A 13,722-nucleotide genomic window follows, 5' to 3' on the forward strand; every position below is an offset into this window, starting at 1 on the left:
TTGGTCAAACTGACCTAAGTTGCTCAAATACACGTTTTTATGTTGATGTGAAACTCTGCTTTTTTACATTACAAAAACACTAAATCTTTACCAAAAAGTTTTGGTCTGGCTTTCTAGTGCAAATACAATTGAAATAAAGATAAAACTAACTTGCAAGTAACTTTTCTGTATAATATGGGAGCTTGTTTTAAGTCACTAATTCCTAATAGTAATGGAAAAGTGCTAGCTATTAGTGAAATAATAAACTTTTTTTTCAGTATTAAGAAATTATTGACTTAAAACAAGCTGCTTTCAGCACAACTGTGATTTAGTTCTGTTTTATTTCAAGTGTATTCAAGATATTTGCACTAGAAACTAGACCAAAAATACTTTTGTGTTTTTGCAGTGTGTGTGTGTGTGTGTTCTATATTCGGCTCTGGAACCTGAATGAAAATCTTAAAAACTTCCAAAGGTTTCACTGTGCTCACAATAATTTTAGTCAGACAAATCGAACAAAGGATTCGGTTTTAATTTGATCAAATTTGCATCCACATTGAGGTAGAATGAAGAGCGTAGCAATTAATATACAGCAGTACATATAAAAAAAAAAACATGTAGACTTTTTTAAATAGAAGCTGTTACATCTGCGCATGTAACAGGAAGAATAGGCGTAGATCCTAAAGTTCATGATGGACGATGATGCCGTTATGATGCCGTCTCCTACTAAGAGAAGTCAAATCTGCCTTTTCGAGATTAAACCTTAGTAAAATTCCTCTTGTCTCTTCCTTTTAGTTCTGCTTAGTGTGTCCATAGACGTTCCATTGGAAAACAATTGTAATGCCAGAGAGGATTTCTGCTGAACTGAAAGCTTAGCTTGCAGAGAGGCAGTTCTTTGTGATTTCTAAAAGCAAAGGAGGTAGTTCATGCACATCTCGGATGAGAGTTCAATTTGGAGAGGCTCGGCGTGTCGCTCTAAGCATTCTGAAAGAAGTCACCGCAGTCGATTTTCACTGCGTCCAAGGTCAGCTTCCCTCCAAACCCCACGGGCTCCATGAGGATGCTGAGGCTGGGGAAAAACTGCATCCCTGGAAACTCCTCCTCATCCTCCTGGTCGGAGTTGTCCAGATTGTCCTGCCCGTGGGACGAGATGTAGTCGACAGTCGTGTTCGTGTCCAGGGAGGTCTGTGTGTGGCCGGAGCTGTCCGAGTCGTGCGAGAGGCTTTTGATGTAGGTGGTCAGAGGAGGATAGAGCAGAGCCGACAGCTCGGTCTCTTGGCCCTCGCAGCTCTTGGGAGGGAACGCCGAGCGGTCGCTCCGGGGCGAGGAGGAGTCCCCCATCCGCCTGCAGAGCTCCTCCACGTCCACCAGGATGGTCTCTTCTTCTGGGTCAGTGAAACTGGAGTTGTGAGACGGGAGATGCAGGTTCATCTTGCCCTGAACGGAGAGGAGGAGGACGAAGAGGGTCAAATCGGAACTGTGGCGGGTTCGACCAGTTGATCCGTTAAAGTTTTCTACATTTTTACCTTGTCTTTGGTGCACTCTTTTGCCCACTTGCTGTTTGCAGGGTCTGGCACAACATCAGGCATCAGACACTGGAAAATCTCTTTGAACCTGAGATATGGAAAACTGTTAACCAGCAGTTCTCAGAAGTCATTCATGCAATGTAGCTTGAAATTAATCATACCCCTAGATTTAGATTGAAAGTATTCTTTGCATCCGGCTAATTTTAAGAGTTTGGAGAGACCTTTCCAGAGTGCTGACTGGAATTTAATTGAAAGTCTTTGGATAAACCTAGAGCTGACAAAATGGCTGAAAAACATATTACAGCATAAGCATTTCATATCGGTTGATATGGATCATTATTGATTAGTTTCTTGCTTTGGTTCATCCACAGTTTTCACTCCATGTTGTTGTTTATTTTTAAGCAATTTAAAGGAAAAACTTGAAACTGCTGCTGCTGCGTCAGTTACTCAACAGGTTGTTGCTAAGTAACCAAAGAGTGAGTGAGTGAGTGAGTGAGTGAGTGAGTGAGTGAGTGAGTGAGTGAGTGAGTGAGTGAGTGAGTGAGTGAGTGAGTGAGTGAGTGAGTGAGTGAGTGAGTGAGTGAGCGAGCGAGTGAGTGATGGACGGATGGACGGACAGACAGATAGAAATACATGCCTACATCCCCCAGAGTGCTGTGTGGTTCTGGTTGGGAGTTCATTAAAATCATTGAATATTCTGTCAGACATATCCACTGATATTGATTATGTGTCTATTGTGATGTATAATGCTATTGTTATTGATTTATTGCTCAACCCCAGATAAACCTAAAGATTGAGTCGATGGGCTATAATAAGAAGGATCACTTCTCAAAAATATGATACTTTGTGTACAGATACATTAGAATTGCTCTTTCTAAAATGACAAAATGTCATTTTGTCATTTTAGAACCTGCAGCAACCTGCTGCATGTGCAACTGCATTGTGTGGTGCTGCTAAGCCCCAGGGGGTCACATACATACCTGTGCTTTACTGCTGAGCTCTTCCACAGACACAGAGTAAACAGCACCATCACGGTGACGAACACACACATCAGCACAGGGGAGAGATGGTCGTCTTCTGCAACAGCAGCAGGAGGATGAAGTGTTACACCGTGCGCCAATCAAATCAGCAAGAAGAGTCAAAACTGCCACCGCAGCCGGTTTAATGATCAGACGATGCAAATGGCCGATACGTAGATGCTCAAAGTTTTCAGTGCAAGACTTTGTTAATGGAATAAAAGCTTAATTTAGCGTAATGTGTTGCACGTCGTCACAAGGAGTGCCGGTAAATGTGGAAAATCTACTTACCCTCGATGTAGAACTTGATCTTCTGACCGGGAGGACCTTCTCCTTTCGAAGTGGAAGCGCTCATCCACAAACTGTAGGAATCGGGAGAAAGACCTTTGATGGGATGCGACCTCTGTGATGCTTTTGCTGAGTCTGGTTGGGACAAAAGGAGACATTCACCGTGAAACTATTCATGCGTCTGTCAGCCAAAAACCAATATTTTGTTGTAGTTTTACTGCAGCCCAGTGCTCAAATCTTATTCTAGTAACATTTCCCTGCCTGGCAGACTTAATAAAGCTAATAACCATGAATAGGAAGCGGTTATTAAATAAACACAGCTGGCAGCAGCGTTCTGACAAGCTTTGGCACCACAGTGTTTTTACCCCTAACCACATCCTCTTCACATGGCAAAACAAGATGCGAGTGTTCACTGGATAGCTGCATCTCCTTTCGTCATGAGCATTAAAGTGAAACAAAACGAGTAAAATGGCATAATGCAGCACGACTGCTTTAGTGAGGCTTTACAGTTAAAGCGTTCTTACAAAGCTTCAGGTCTCCTCGGCTGTTCTGCAGGTAGATGGTGAACTTTGTGATGCATCCCCTGCGCTGCGCCCTGCGAAGCTGCGTCCAAGACACCGTCACTTTTTTTCCCTCCACCTTGTCTTGGGCCGACGGACCCACTTCTGGAGCTGCAAGCAACACGGCAGAGCAGCGCAGAGATGTTGATTAAGTCAAAATTACCAACACGAATATGTGTGACCATTTCGACTAAGATTTTAAACTCGGGCGTAAAAAGCCGTAGTTATGCTGTTGAACCCTACCTGCTTCCAACGTGGCGATCCGTTTAAAGCTGGTCCTGCTGACGGAGCTCTGGTTGTAGAAAACATACACCGCTCCTTCATAGCACTCCCATGGATTAATATCTGCAAATTTTAAAAATATATATACACTTAGAATCTGTTATTAACAAGAAAAACATATGAATATGAAGTTCAACGTGGAGTGAAAAGGCTGCAGAGTAAGAGCAATCTGGCTAACGTGACAAGAAATTGCTGGTTGAGTCAAGCTGAGACTTTCAAACCTGAGAAAATATCAAATGTCAAGAATGGCGGTGGCAGCATCATTCTGAGGGTTTGTTTTGCTGCCAGCAGCACCTCTGTGTTGCACAGAGAGAATGAAATATTGAAGAAAACAAACTGTCTTCAACATTTCATGTCTGTTTTAATGCAGGGGTGTCCAAAGTGAGGCCCGGGGGCCGTTTGTGGCCTTTTGAATGACTCTGTGCGCCCCTTGACCACAATGTTGAAAGAAAATTTATAATGCAATTTATTAGCCAGGCTTCCACATTTATCTTAATCTTGAAAGAAATAGCCCACGTTCAACTTCCCAAAATTAGGAAACAGTATGCCTTTCTTTCAACAGCAACACTCTTTGTATGTTTTGGATCTGCAACGATTTCCTTCTTGTACAAAAGTCTCTTTTGTTTGTTTCATGAAATTATTGCACATTTTGTTCACTATTGAGCAGATACGATAAATTAAAAAATCATTTTCAAGCTCAAAAGAAGACACCACTGATTCAAATCAACATGTAGATGGTTAAAACATCAGCTGGGTGTGCCAACAGGACATTTATTCCAAACACACATCAGAACTGGAACTTGGAAAGGAGAAGGAAGGCCAACATTAACATTTTGGACCCCAAGTTCATTGAAAATTTTGTGAAAAATGTTCAACTATTCTGGAAACATCCAGCCAGAATGATGCCTGAACCCAGCCGATACGATTTTTGCAACTCGGCTCTAACTTCTTACCCGTGACGGTGACGAAGTTTTCATTCCCGTCCAGTCTGGCCCATCTGAGCTCGTCCAACATGTGCCCCTCCGGGTACCACTCCACCACGGAGTAGGCGGGTGCAGCTTCAGCTTTTCTCCAGGAGATGGCGACAGTGTGGTTCCCCGCCGTTACTTGAACGTCAAGAATCGGCTTGGCTAAAAACAACACACGTATGTATGTGATAAAAGTGAAGCTCTAGTTTCAGAACCATCAGATGAAGATCCGACAAGGTGTTCATGGTTTTTACCTGCTGTGTGGCGCGTTGTCATGGTTGCAGGAGGCGACGAGCCTTGAGAGTTCACAGCCTGCACCGTCACTTCGCAGTCGGAGCAGAACGGGAGAGAGCGGCTCTTCACGTCAGCGCTGACGTTCGTGACGACCGTCAGGTTGTTGCTGTTCACTCTGATGGCATACTGAACGATGCTCCCTCTGCAGACGGACATGTTGGACTCCTGAAACGTTTGGAAAACATTAACTTTAGCTCTGCAGGTGAATGCGTTCTTTGCCTCGGTGAGTGATTACTGTCGCCAAGGATTTACAGCCAAACCGCAAGATGAGTGTGTAAGACACATCATTTCTGTTCAGCTCCTCTTTTTCTTGTAAACTGAAACTGCGGTGCGTCTACTGTCAGGTTTCAGTTACCCCTGAGTGTGTGTGTGTGACATTAAAACACTCTAGGTGTGTGTTTTTAACTCTGTATTTGGCGATAGGGCGTTCATCTCTCTCTCTCTCCCTCTCTCTGTGCGTGAGGATGTCACAAGATGTGGTCAAGGTTTGACCTTTAGTCTGTGCAGAACAAAGCAGGGAAGCAGAAAGAAAATGTTGCCATGGTTACAACACCGCGATCATGCAGCAGTGTGAGAACAATGGAGATGTGAGAACCCTCAAACTCATGAGGCTCCAGTGAAATCTAACATGGACTTTTTATGTATGACGAGGAAACAGCATCCTCATCCAGAAAGCACACACGCTTCTGAACATGTTTTTTTCTCCCTTCTGAATATTAAAAACAGATTCATAAAGTTTTATGAAGTAGCAGTAGTAAAACAAATACACCTAATCAAGACAAAACAAAAATGTACATATTCTCATGAGAAAGGATATGAATCTCTTAAGATTGGTGGCCATTTTTAAGGTTAAATTCCAATGTTTTCAGTGGCTTTCAATATATATATTTTTTTGGTATCTGGAAGCAATTTGTGTCCATAGCCTACATCTGGATGTGGAGGTCTATCATTATTAGAAAAATAATGACAGATTACCATTGCTCTTTGCTGATCCAATTAGTAAATACCACCAAATAAAGCTATGGTTCTCCTTGATATAAAACACATCACATATAAATTAATTCAATCAATGAAAGTCGACATAAACCAAAATGCAGATCCACCTTTTGAGGTGATTCTAAACTTTTTTCACTCTGTGAGCGATAAATACATGCATGCCACAATATTTAAGATTTATTTATTTATAGAAAACAGTGCTGTGCTTCCTGGTATTGGCTTACTTCTCTATATTCAACTCAATAATCAGCATTAAAGTTGGTTGTTGTGACATAAACAAAATGCGAAAACGTTCTGAAGACATGGGAGTTTTTTTAAGGCTTTGCAATGAAATACATCAAAGAGCAATTTTATGTATGTGTGTGTGTGTTTTGCTGCCTAAAACAAATCATTGTCCTTGAAAAAGATGTGTCATGCCTGGAACTGGGTCAACCAATCTACCTTTCTGAGGCTGTGACTTTTAGTTTTTCCTGTCGAGCTGCAATCATCCAGCACCTCAGGACTCGTCTCTACAAGTTTTCAGTTCAAACTTACATTCGCCTTATTTTTTTTTTTTGGTTATATCTGTGCAAAGGCCTATGCTTTTTAAGGAGTTCAATAACTTACCTACACCATTTCAAACTACTACTACTACTAATAATCAGAAAACATAGAAAACAGGTAGTTTTCAACACTTACGTCCCAGTAGACTCTCATGGTTCTGAAGTCGGGGCCAGCAGCGAGCCACACATCCAGATGTTGGGCAGGAGCTTTAAAACCAAACATTAAAAAGTTACTTTTTTAACTCTCTGTTTTTAATAGATACCGGATAAATGTTTCTTGTAGACTTATGAATCTTCAAGACGTTCTTTTCTTGTGCTACATTCCTCGATACGTTTTATTCACTAGTTGGTGACGAAAAGCTCAGACATCTTTTTTATTAAACTTTAATTCAATCTGATGCTTTCAAACTTCGCAGCTCAGCAAGTTACGACAATAAAACACAGATCGCACTTCTGTTCTTGAGTCTGGCAATTTATTATGAATTATTATTTTTAGCAGGTGTTTATGACTGTGCAGCAAAAACAGGAAGGGATACTTTCGCACAGTTGGCAGCTGTGTTTGACGCCCCTCCACCCTGCTCTATGTTCAGCTGCGCTGTCTGCATTCACATATAAAAGACAGATTGCAAATGAGTTTCAGCAAGAATTCAACCCAGCAGTTACGAGCACAATCAAACTCGATTTGGCCTTTTTTTTTTTTTATTGGTCATTTTTTCAGGAGATGAACAAGACGTTTGCAAAAACTACAGAGTAAGAGACGCACGAGTAACAAGCCGCAGGCATACAGCGCAGACAGAAGCGCAGTGATGGGTGCAAATCCTCCTGGAAAGTTGCTGCTATAAACTGCAATGTTCTTATTGTTTGATAGAAAATAATAACTTTGTCTTTTAGTCTTCAGGAGACTTCTAACCTTCTGTTTAGTAATCAAATGAAACAGAAATAGATTTGTTCGACTGCAATAATGCAGTCCTTCACATGGCGTAAAAATAAAATGAATGTAACCCAAAGAACACAATCTCTACGGTCAAGCAATGGTGGTAACATTACGACTTGATGGTGTTTTTCACCCAGTGGGGCTGGCATTAAAAAAAATACTAAATCTAAAGATTCTAAACAATAACATCAACGTTCGTCTGCAGAGAAACGTCGTCTCGGACAACAATGGACATTTCATCCTGATGACGACACGGCTACAGCGAGGAAACGGTCAGCTAGCAACTAACGTTAACATTTTGAACGTGGCCCAGTTGTAGTCCTGGTTTAAATCTGAGCTAAAGATAAGGGTGTTGGCAAGGAGGCCTTCCAACCTCAAAACTCCTCACAAAGAACGAATGGTCAAAGATACCAACGAAGACATGCATGATTGCTGTAAAAGCGAATAAAGACTTGCCAGCCATTACTAAGAAGGGGATAAATAATTTTGAACATAGACTATAGATAAAATGACAACGAGTTTTTTTTAACGACAGAGCCTTTTGTACTTTCAATGATGTTTTGGGAGAGCTTCGTCTTGTTTCCAACCTTAAGACAATAGTTTAGTTGATGAAAATAATTATATGTAAATCTCCTGGGGGTATGAATAATTTTGGCCTTAGCGGTGAAGGATCAGGGGGAAAACAAAACAAAAAACGATGGAGAACAACATGAACTCAGCCCCACAAGGTGAAAATCAGCACACGACCTTCCTCATCAATAAAAAAGAGGAAGGCACCACAAACCGGTGCAGCTGATGTTTTCGATACCTGCTCACTCAACATCGTTAGCGTTTTTCCGGAAGTGGAAACTGATGACATGTCACTGCTGCGTATTCATAGCTCATGCATTTTTATAGAGAGATCTCCATATCTTCACGCCATCAGAACTACAAAACACACACTTTATTTCCTATAAAACAAAGCTTTCCTCTTCACTGGCTTCCTTCACTCTCAACTGATGCAAGAGCGAGTGAAAACTAAATTCGCCCAAACCAATTCAATAAAATCTCAGTAGGGACGAGGCGCATCGGTCACCTTATCAGCTAGAGCGGTTATGTTCGCGAGATAAAACGGAAAAAAAACTTCTTTTTTGTCAGTCAGTGGTGATCTGATAGCTGCCTCACAAACCCAGACTTTAGGAAGCACTGCTGCACTGTCTGATGGCCTATATTGATACAGTTCCTGAGACATTAGCCTGCAGACAGAACGAGCAGAGCTTTAAATCAATATTGGCTTCAGACTCACCCTCTTCTTTAGTCGCTCTGGAGATGACTGAGCTCCACTCGCTCCACTGGCCGGTGCTGAATCTGGACCGTGCACTGAAATTGTACACACTGCAGGGCTCCAAGGAGGAGATGTGCTTGGCCTCGAATGAAGTCGTCAGTCCAGCCTGCAGGCGATCGATGCACACAACGTTTCTGATCAGCTGTTTGAGTTCAGCTGAAGTACATTTCAAACATTTTGCTTTTTTTGAGAAAGGAATTTGAGGAGATCTTCGAAGCAGGGTTAGATTGTTAAACAACACCCTGTGATTTTTCTTTTGGAGCACTTTGAAACCCATTCCACAAAAATATCTATACCCTGAAAATGCACAGGGTACCAGCATCATGCTGGTACAGCTGGTCAGGGTTGAGGTGCAGGTGCGTGACGATAGATTCACGGCAATCCTGGAGAAAATAAAATCCAATTGGACGCTGGAAAATACTTGAGGCTGGGGTGAAGGTTCATCTTCCAGGAAGGCAATAACTCCAAAGATACAGCCAGAGCCGCAATGCAATTGCTTATGTGAAAGTACATTTATGTTTTAGAATAGCCTAGTCAAAGCCAAATAGTCAAACTGTGGCAAGGCTGGTCTCCATCCAGTCTAACTGAGCTTGAGCTGACAGCAATGTACCAACAAAGACTCGCAGCTTTAGCTGTTGTGGAAAAATACAAATGAACAATTTTTGACTTTTGAGTATAAAAAATTTTCCTCCCACTGAATAATTATGCACTACTTTGTGGTTATCTATCACTATCACATCTTTTCATCTGTCATGGTTTTGTTTTTTTACTTGATGCAACAAAAAAAAAAGAAAAAAAAAGCTGAAATGACTTGAATACGATTTTGATGGGCTTCTGTTGATGAGCAAAACGCACAAAGGAGCCTGAAAGGTCAAAATTTCAGCTTATTCCTGAGACAGGTGAGTCATCTCAAATTCACTTCTTCACACGTCGACCGAGAGACTCATCTCTGCCTCCAACTCTGAATCAGCAGAAGCTCAGAGCAAGACAAGTTCAGCAGCCAAACATATTCAAAGACCTGAAATTGCCTTTTGCAATTTCTGCGCCTCACTCAAAATCCCCCCTGAAAAGCTTTCAGAGAGTCGAGGGTTGGGGGAGTTAAAACTTCTTACAGAGTCTGGATAAGTTGTCCAGTCCCGCTGGCGCTTGTCTTGGTACTGGACCTGCAGATGCGGAGTCCAAGCAGGCTGTTCCACTTTGATGGTGCAGTTCCTGGAAGAGCACTCGACTTGATCAATAACGGGCGTCGATGGCATCACTGCTCGGATCAGAACAAAGTAATGGGACGTGTTACGATCGAAAAGTAATAGCAAGATTTACAGGATTATGGTGCAAAGGGGGTTGAGGAATGAGTGACTGGAAACGATTGCTGGTGACTAGACGCGCTGTGGATTCATCTGTGCAGAGCCGTACCTTAACAACAAGCGCTCAAAGTCTTACCGATGTCACTGAGGTTGTAGCTGACGATGGAGGATTCAACAGAACCCAGGGAGTTCAGGGCTTGAATCTGCACCGACATGAGCTGGACAGATCTGGGCAAAGTGAAACAGGCAGACGTCGACTCAGTCCCCTTGCGGTACACGTTCCACACCAGCCGTCCCGTTTGGTTTCCACTTGAAGTTCCAACCCTGCAGCCCACAGAGCAAAGTTTCAGTTTAAAAACATCTGCACAGCTCTAACTTTTACAAGCAGAATAATGTGGGAAGAGAGCGTTCTCACCGCACCACGAAGCTGTTGTCAAGGTGAGTGTCCCTTCCTCTGTCCCAGGAGCAATTCACACTTCCGGTATCATTTTTGAGGATCCTGTAGATGCATGAGATGTTTTTGGGCTTATCTGGTGGGTCTAGAGAGGAAAGGAGACAAACATTGCTTGTGAATGGATATCCTTACAGAACCGGATGTAGTTAAAAAAAAACAAAAAACCCCACAAATTTATGACTAATAGAATCATTTTTCTCTGTTTCAATGTTCCGTTGATCAAACTGTCTGATTGCATGTGTGAAAACAAACAGCCACCCTACTTCAGCCAGAAAACAACAATAATCTCCTAACGGTTTGTTATGAACTGTGTGTCACCAAGCAGCAAAGAGAAAGCAGAACAAGCTTTTTTTTTTTTTAACAGGTTACTAAAGTTAATCCCAGTGTAGGTCAGGAAAGCTTTATGTGAACATGTTCTGCGGTTCTTCCAGAGAAGATTAAATGTAAACAGGAAACAAACTCAGCTGTGTCATGTGCAATAAAACTGCTTCATCAAGAAACTCATCTCAGCCAAATAAAACGCCCCACGTACATCCAGCTAAGATGTCCAGTCCACAGGCGTCCAGCGGTGGGTGGCAGTCGGACGAACAGCTGTATGTCCTCTTCTCCGTAATGTTCTCCACCCTCAGGAATATGGTTGTGTCGTTGAGCCGTTCGTGTGTGGATGTGATGTGGCTGTCGATGTACATGGATCTCTGGGTCCTACATCTGGGGAGGAAGGTGCAGTACACCACGAAGTCGGAGCCTCGCTGCACCACGGCTCCGGCACTGGACCACAGCACACAGGACGTCCCCTCACCTGCAAGCAGGGAGGCTCGTTATTTCCTCAGGACTCTGGAGAATGGACGCACTTCTACGTTTTGGACACATCAGAAGAACCCTGGTGAAATATTCACCTTCTATTGCACATCAGGCGCGTCTCAAGAAATTAGAATGTCTTTTAGTCTGACTGTGCTCGGGGTTTCTTTTGCATGAATTACTGTATTAATGCGGAGTGGCCTGTGGCTCTGTTCAGGAAGCCCAAACCGCTTTGATGGCAACCTTCAGCTCGTCTGCGCTGTTGGCTCTACAGTTTTACGTCTTCCTCTTGACTCTATAGTGGCAGGTGGGTTTTTAGGTCTACAAAGTATTTGTACTTTTGTCAGTGTTGGAAAGTGTCACGTCCAGGTGGAACATAAAAGCAGCATCTCCAAAAAGCTTGTCAGTCGAGGAAAGGATCAACATTTTCCCAATGGACAGCGCTAATTCTGGACTTGATTAAAAATAAAATAAAATCAGGCGTTGTTAACTTCTTTCTCTCAGCTCTCCCTCGCCACAATCTGGGGTTCTTAATTTTTTTAATCAAATGCAAAATTTACTTTCTTTAGAAAAGAAAAATCCACTTAGCCCAGGTAACTATATTTTACATCTTGTTCATATCTGCCTACATTTGACAGTTTCCTCCCATGTCATCGCTACGTCTGTTTGGTGGTGTTATTGTGTCACAGCAGGTAGAGCAGTTGTCTTGAAATTGGAAAGTCTGTCTTCCTTCAGTCACATGTTGATGTGCCCTTGTGCAAGGCACCAAGTCCCAGGGTGTTTGTGTGTGTGTGTGTGAAATGTAAACTCTGACACCAAACATAGAGTACCTCTCAAACTAAATAGGATCGATGCAATGTCTGTTTACGGTGGTTTTGTTATTTTTGTACCTTTTTCTTCTTCCACTAAACTTTCCATCTATATGCTTGGAAACAACACTCTGTGAACAGACAGCTTTCATTCACAATGACCTTTTGGCTTGGCCTCCTTGTGGAGGTGTCAATAGCTGTCTAAAAGGTAACACAGCAATCTTCCCAATGACTGAGGAGACCATCATTTTTTTTTTTCCATTAAAACTCAAATTACAAATGTAAAAGTTTGAACCATAAATTTATGAACTCTTTAGATAAGTGTAATGTTTTTTTATTTATTGAGATGAGACGCCCCAGACTGTTGAGTTATGTTTACCATGCGTATATGGGGTTTACCTGCGCACTGCTGCACGACCAGCAAGGCAACCGCGACGACCGTAACAGACCATGAGAGGAACATCGTCGACGTAAGTCACCAGAAACGGCATGTATGAGTCTTACATCGCCGCCGATCCTGTTAGTTCCTCTTAAAAACACATAGCAGAAAAGAGAACAATAAAAACGGGCGCACAAGCCCAAAGACATTTATGGCACGAACGGTTCTAAACATGTGAGGCAAAGGAAAGTTATGGCAACCACTTAGACCTAAAAGGATTCCATTTTGATGGTGTACTTGTTTTATGTTTATTGTAAACATATCTTTAATGTGGAATCATAAATGCAGCGACAGTGTTATGTTAAAAGAAAGGCGCGATAAACGGAGGGGTGGGATCCGTCCCCAGAACTCACCGGCGACTCGCATCCCAGCGTCCTGGCCACGTTCAGCGCCTCTGTCAGCGGTTTGAGGCTTTATCCGTGATCGCGTCTGTTTCCACGCATCTTCTTCACTCAGAGCTTCACCGCGGGGAGACTGCGCGCTGCCTCTGCTGAAGTGACAAACTTCAGCCAAATGGGGTGTGTGTGTGTGTGTGTGTGTGTGTGTGTGTGTGTGTGACAGTTCATCAGTGACGACACACTCTGAGCACACCCAGCCTGAACATCGACAGCACTTCATAAAACTATTCCGCTAATAGGAATGGGCTGGTATTCCTCCACAGTGCAGTAGATATTTAGAGGTTTAGAGGGAATTATTATTATTATTATTATTATTATTATTATTATTATTATTATTATTGTTGTTTTTCACATTTTTTGCTAGTTTAGCTTTCAACTTTTAATAAGTTAAATAACAATTTGAAAACTCCAGTTTTTGCTTTTATCGTTTTAGTCAATTTTTTTTATAGTATTTACTAAATTAATTATTGCTAAATTGTTAAAATTTTTTGCTTTATGATCTGATACACTGTGTGTATTTCTGCTCAAGCGCAAGTCATTCAGGCAACTAAAGTGGCTCACATTCTCCCTTAGCATTTCTATTTACTTCACATTTTTCAATGTATCAAACCTGCGTTCTCACATTTTCCACCCAGCCCATGTCTGTGGCTTTCACAAACACATGCCCATGTGGTGCAGTCTGGGACTTTCCCTCAAAACCTGCACCTCAACTACACAGCCGTAGTTCAGAACTTGAGGTCAATTGAAAAGCAACATCAGGGATCAAACTTCTACATGGAGAGAAAGCGTGCAGACTCTATTTGTCGGGTTACCC

At 42.3% G+C, this 13,722-nt stretch overlaps 1 protein-coding gene across 1 annotated transcript; it reads right to left on the bottom strand.

Moving 5' to 3' along the window:
* Positions 1-490: 490 nt before the first annotated feature.
* LOC102225070 (interleukin-12 receptor subunit beta-2-like) lies at positions 491-13,008 on the bottom strand. Its single transcript, XM_014471321.2, has 16 exons — positions 12,864-13,008; positions 12,471-12,600; positions 10,997-11,263; positions 10,426-10,549; positions 10,147-10,334; positions 9,819-9,964; positions 8,668-8,812; positions 6,585-6,655; positions 4,871-5,075; positions 4,602-4,778; positions 3,610-3,711; positions 3,331-3,477; positions 2,810-2,941; positions 2,483-2,579; positions 1,503-1,590; positions 491-1,413 (listed from the first exon to the last, which is right to left on the bottom strand). Exons 2-16 carry the CDS (start codon positions 12,532-12,534, stop codon positions 952-954), a joined length of 2,415 nt encoding a protein of 804 aa, XP_014326807.1. The 5' UTR covers positions 12,535-12,600; positions 12,864-13,008; the 3' UTR covers positions 491-951.
* Between the last annotated feature and the right edge of the window lie 714 nt (positions 13,009-13,722).

Source organism: Xiphophorus maculatus, chromosome 9, assembly GCF_002775205.1.
Source record: "Xiphophorus maculatus strain JP 163 A chromosome 9, X_maculatus-5.0-male, whole genome shotgun sequence".
Lineage (NCBI taxonomy): Eukaryota > Metazoa > Chordata > Actinopteri > Cyprinodontiformes > Poeciliidae > Xiphophorus > Xiphophorus maculatus.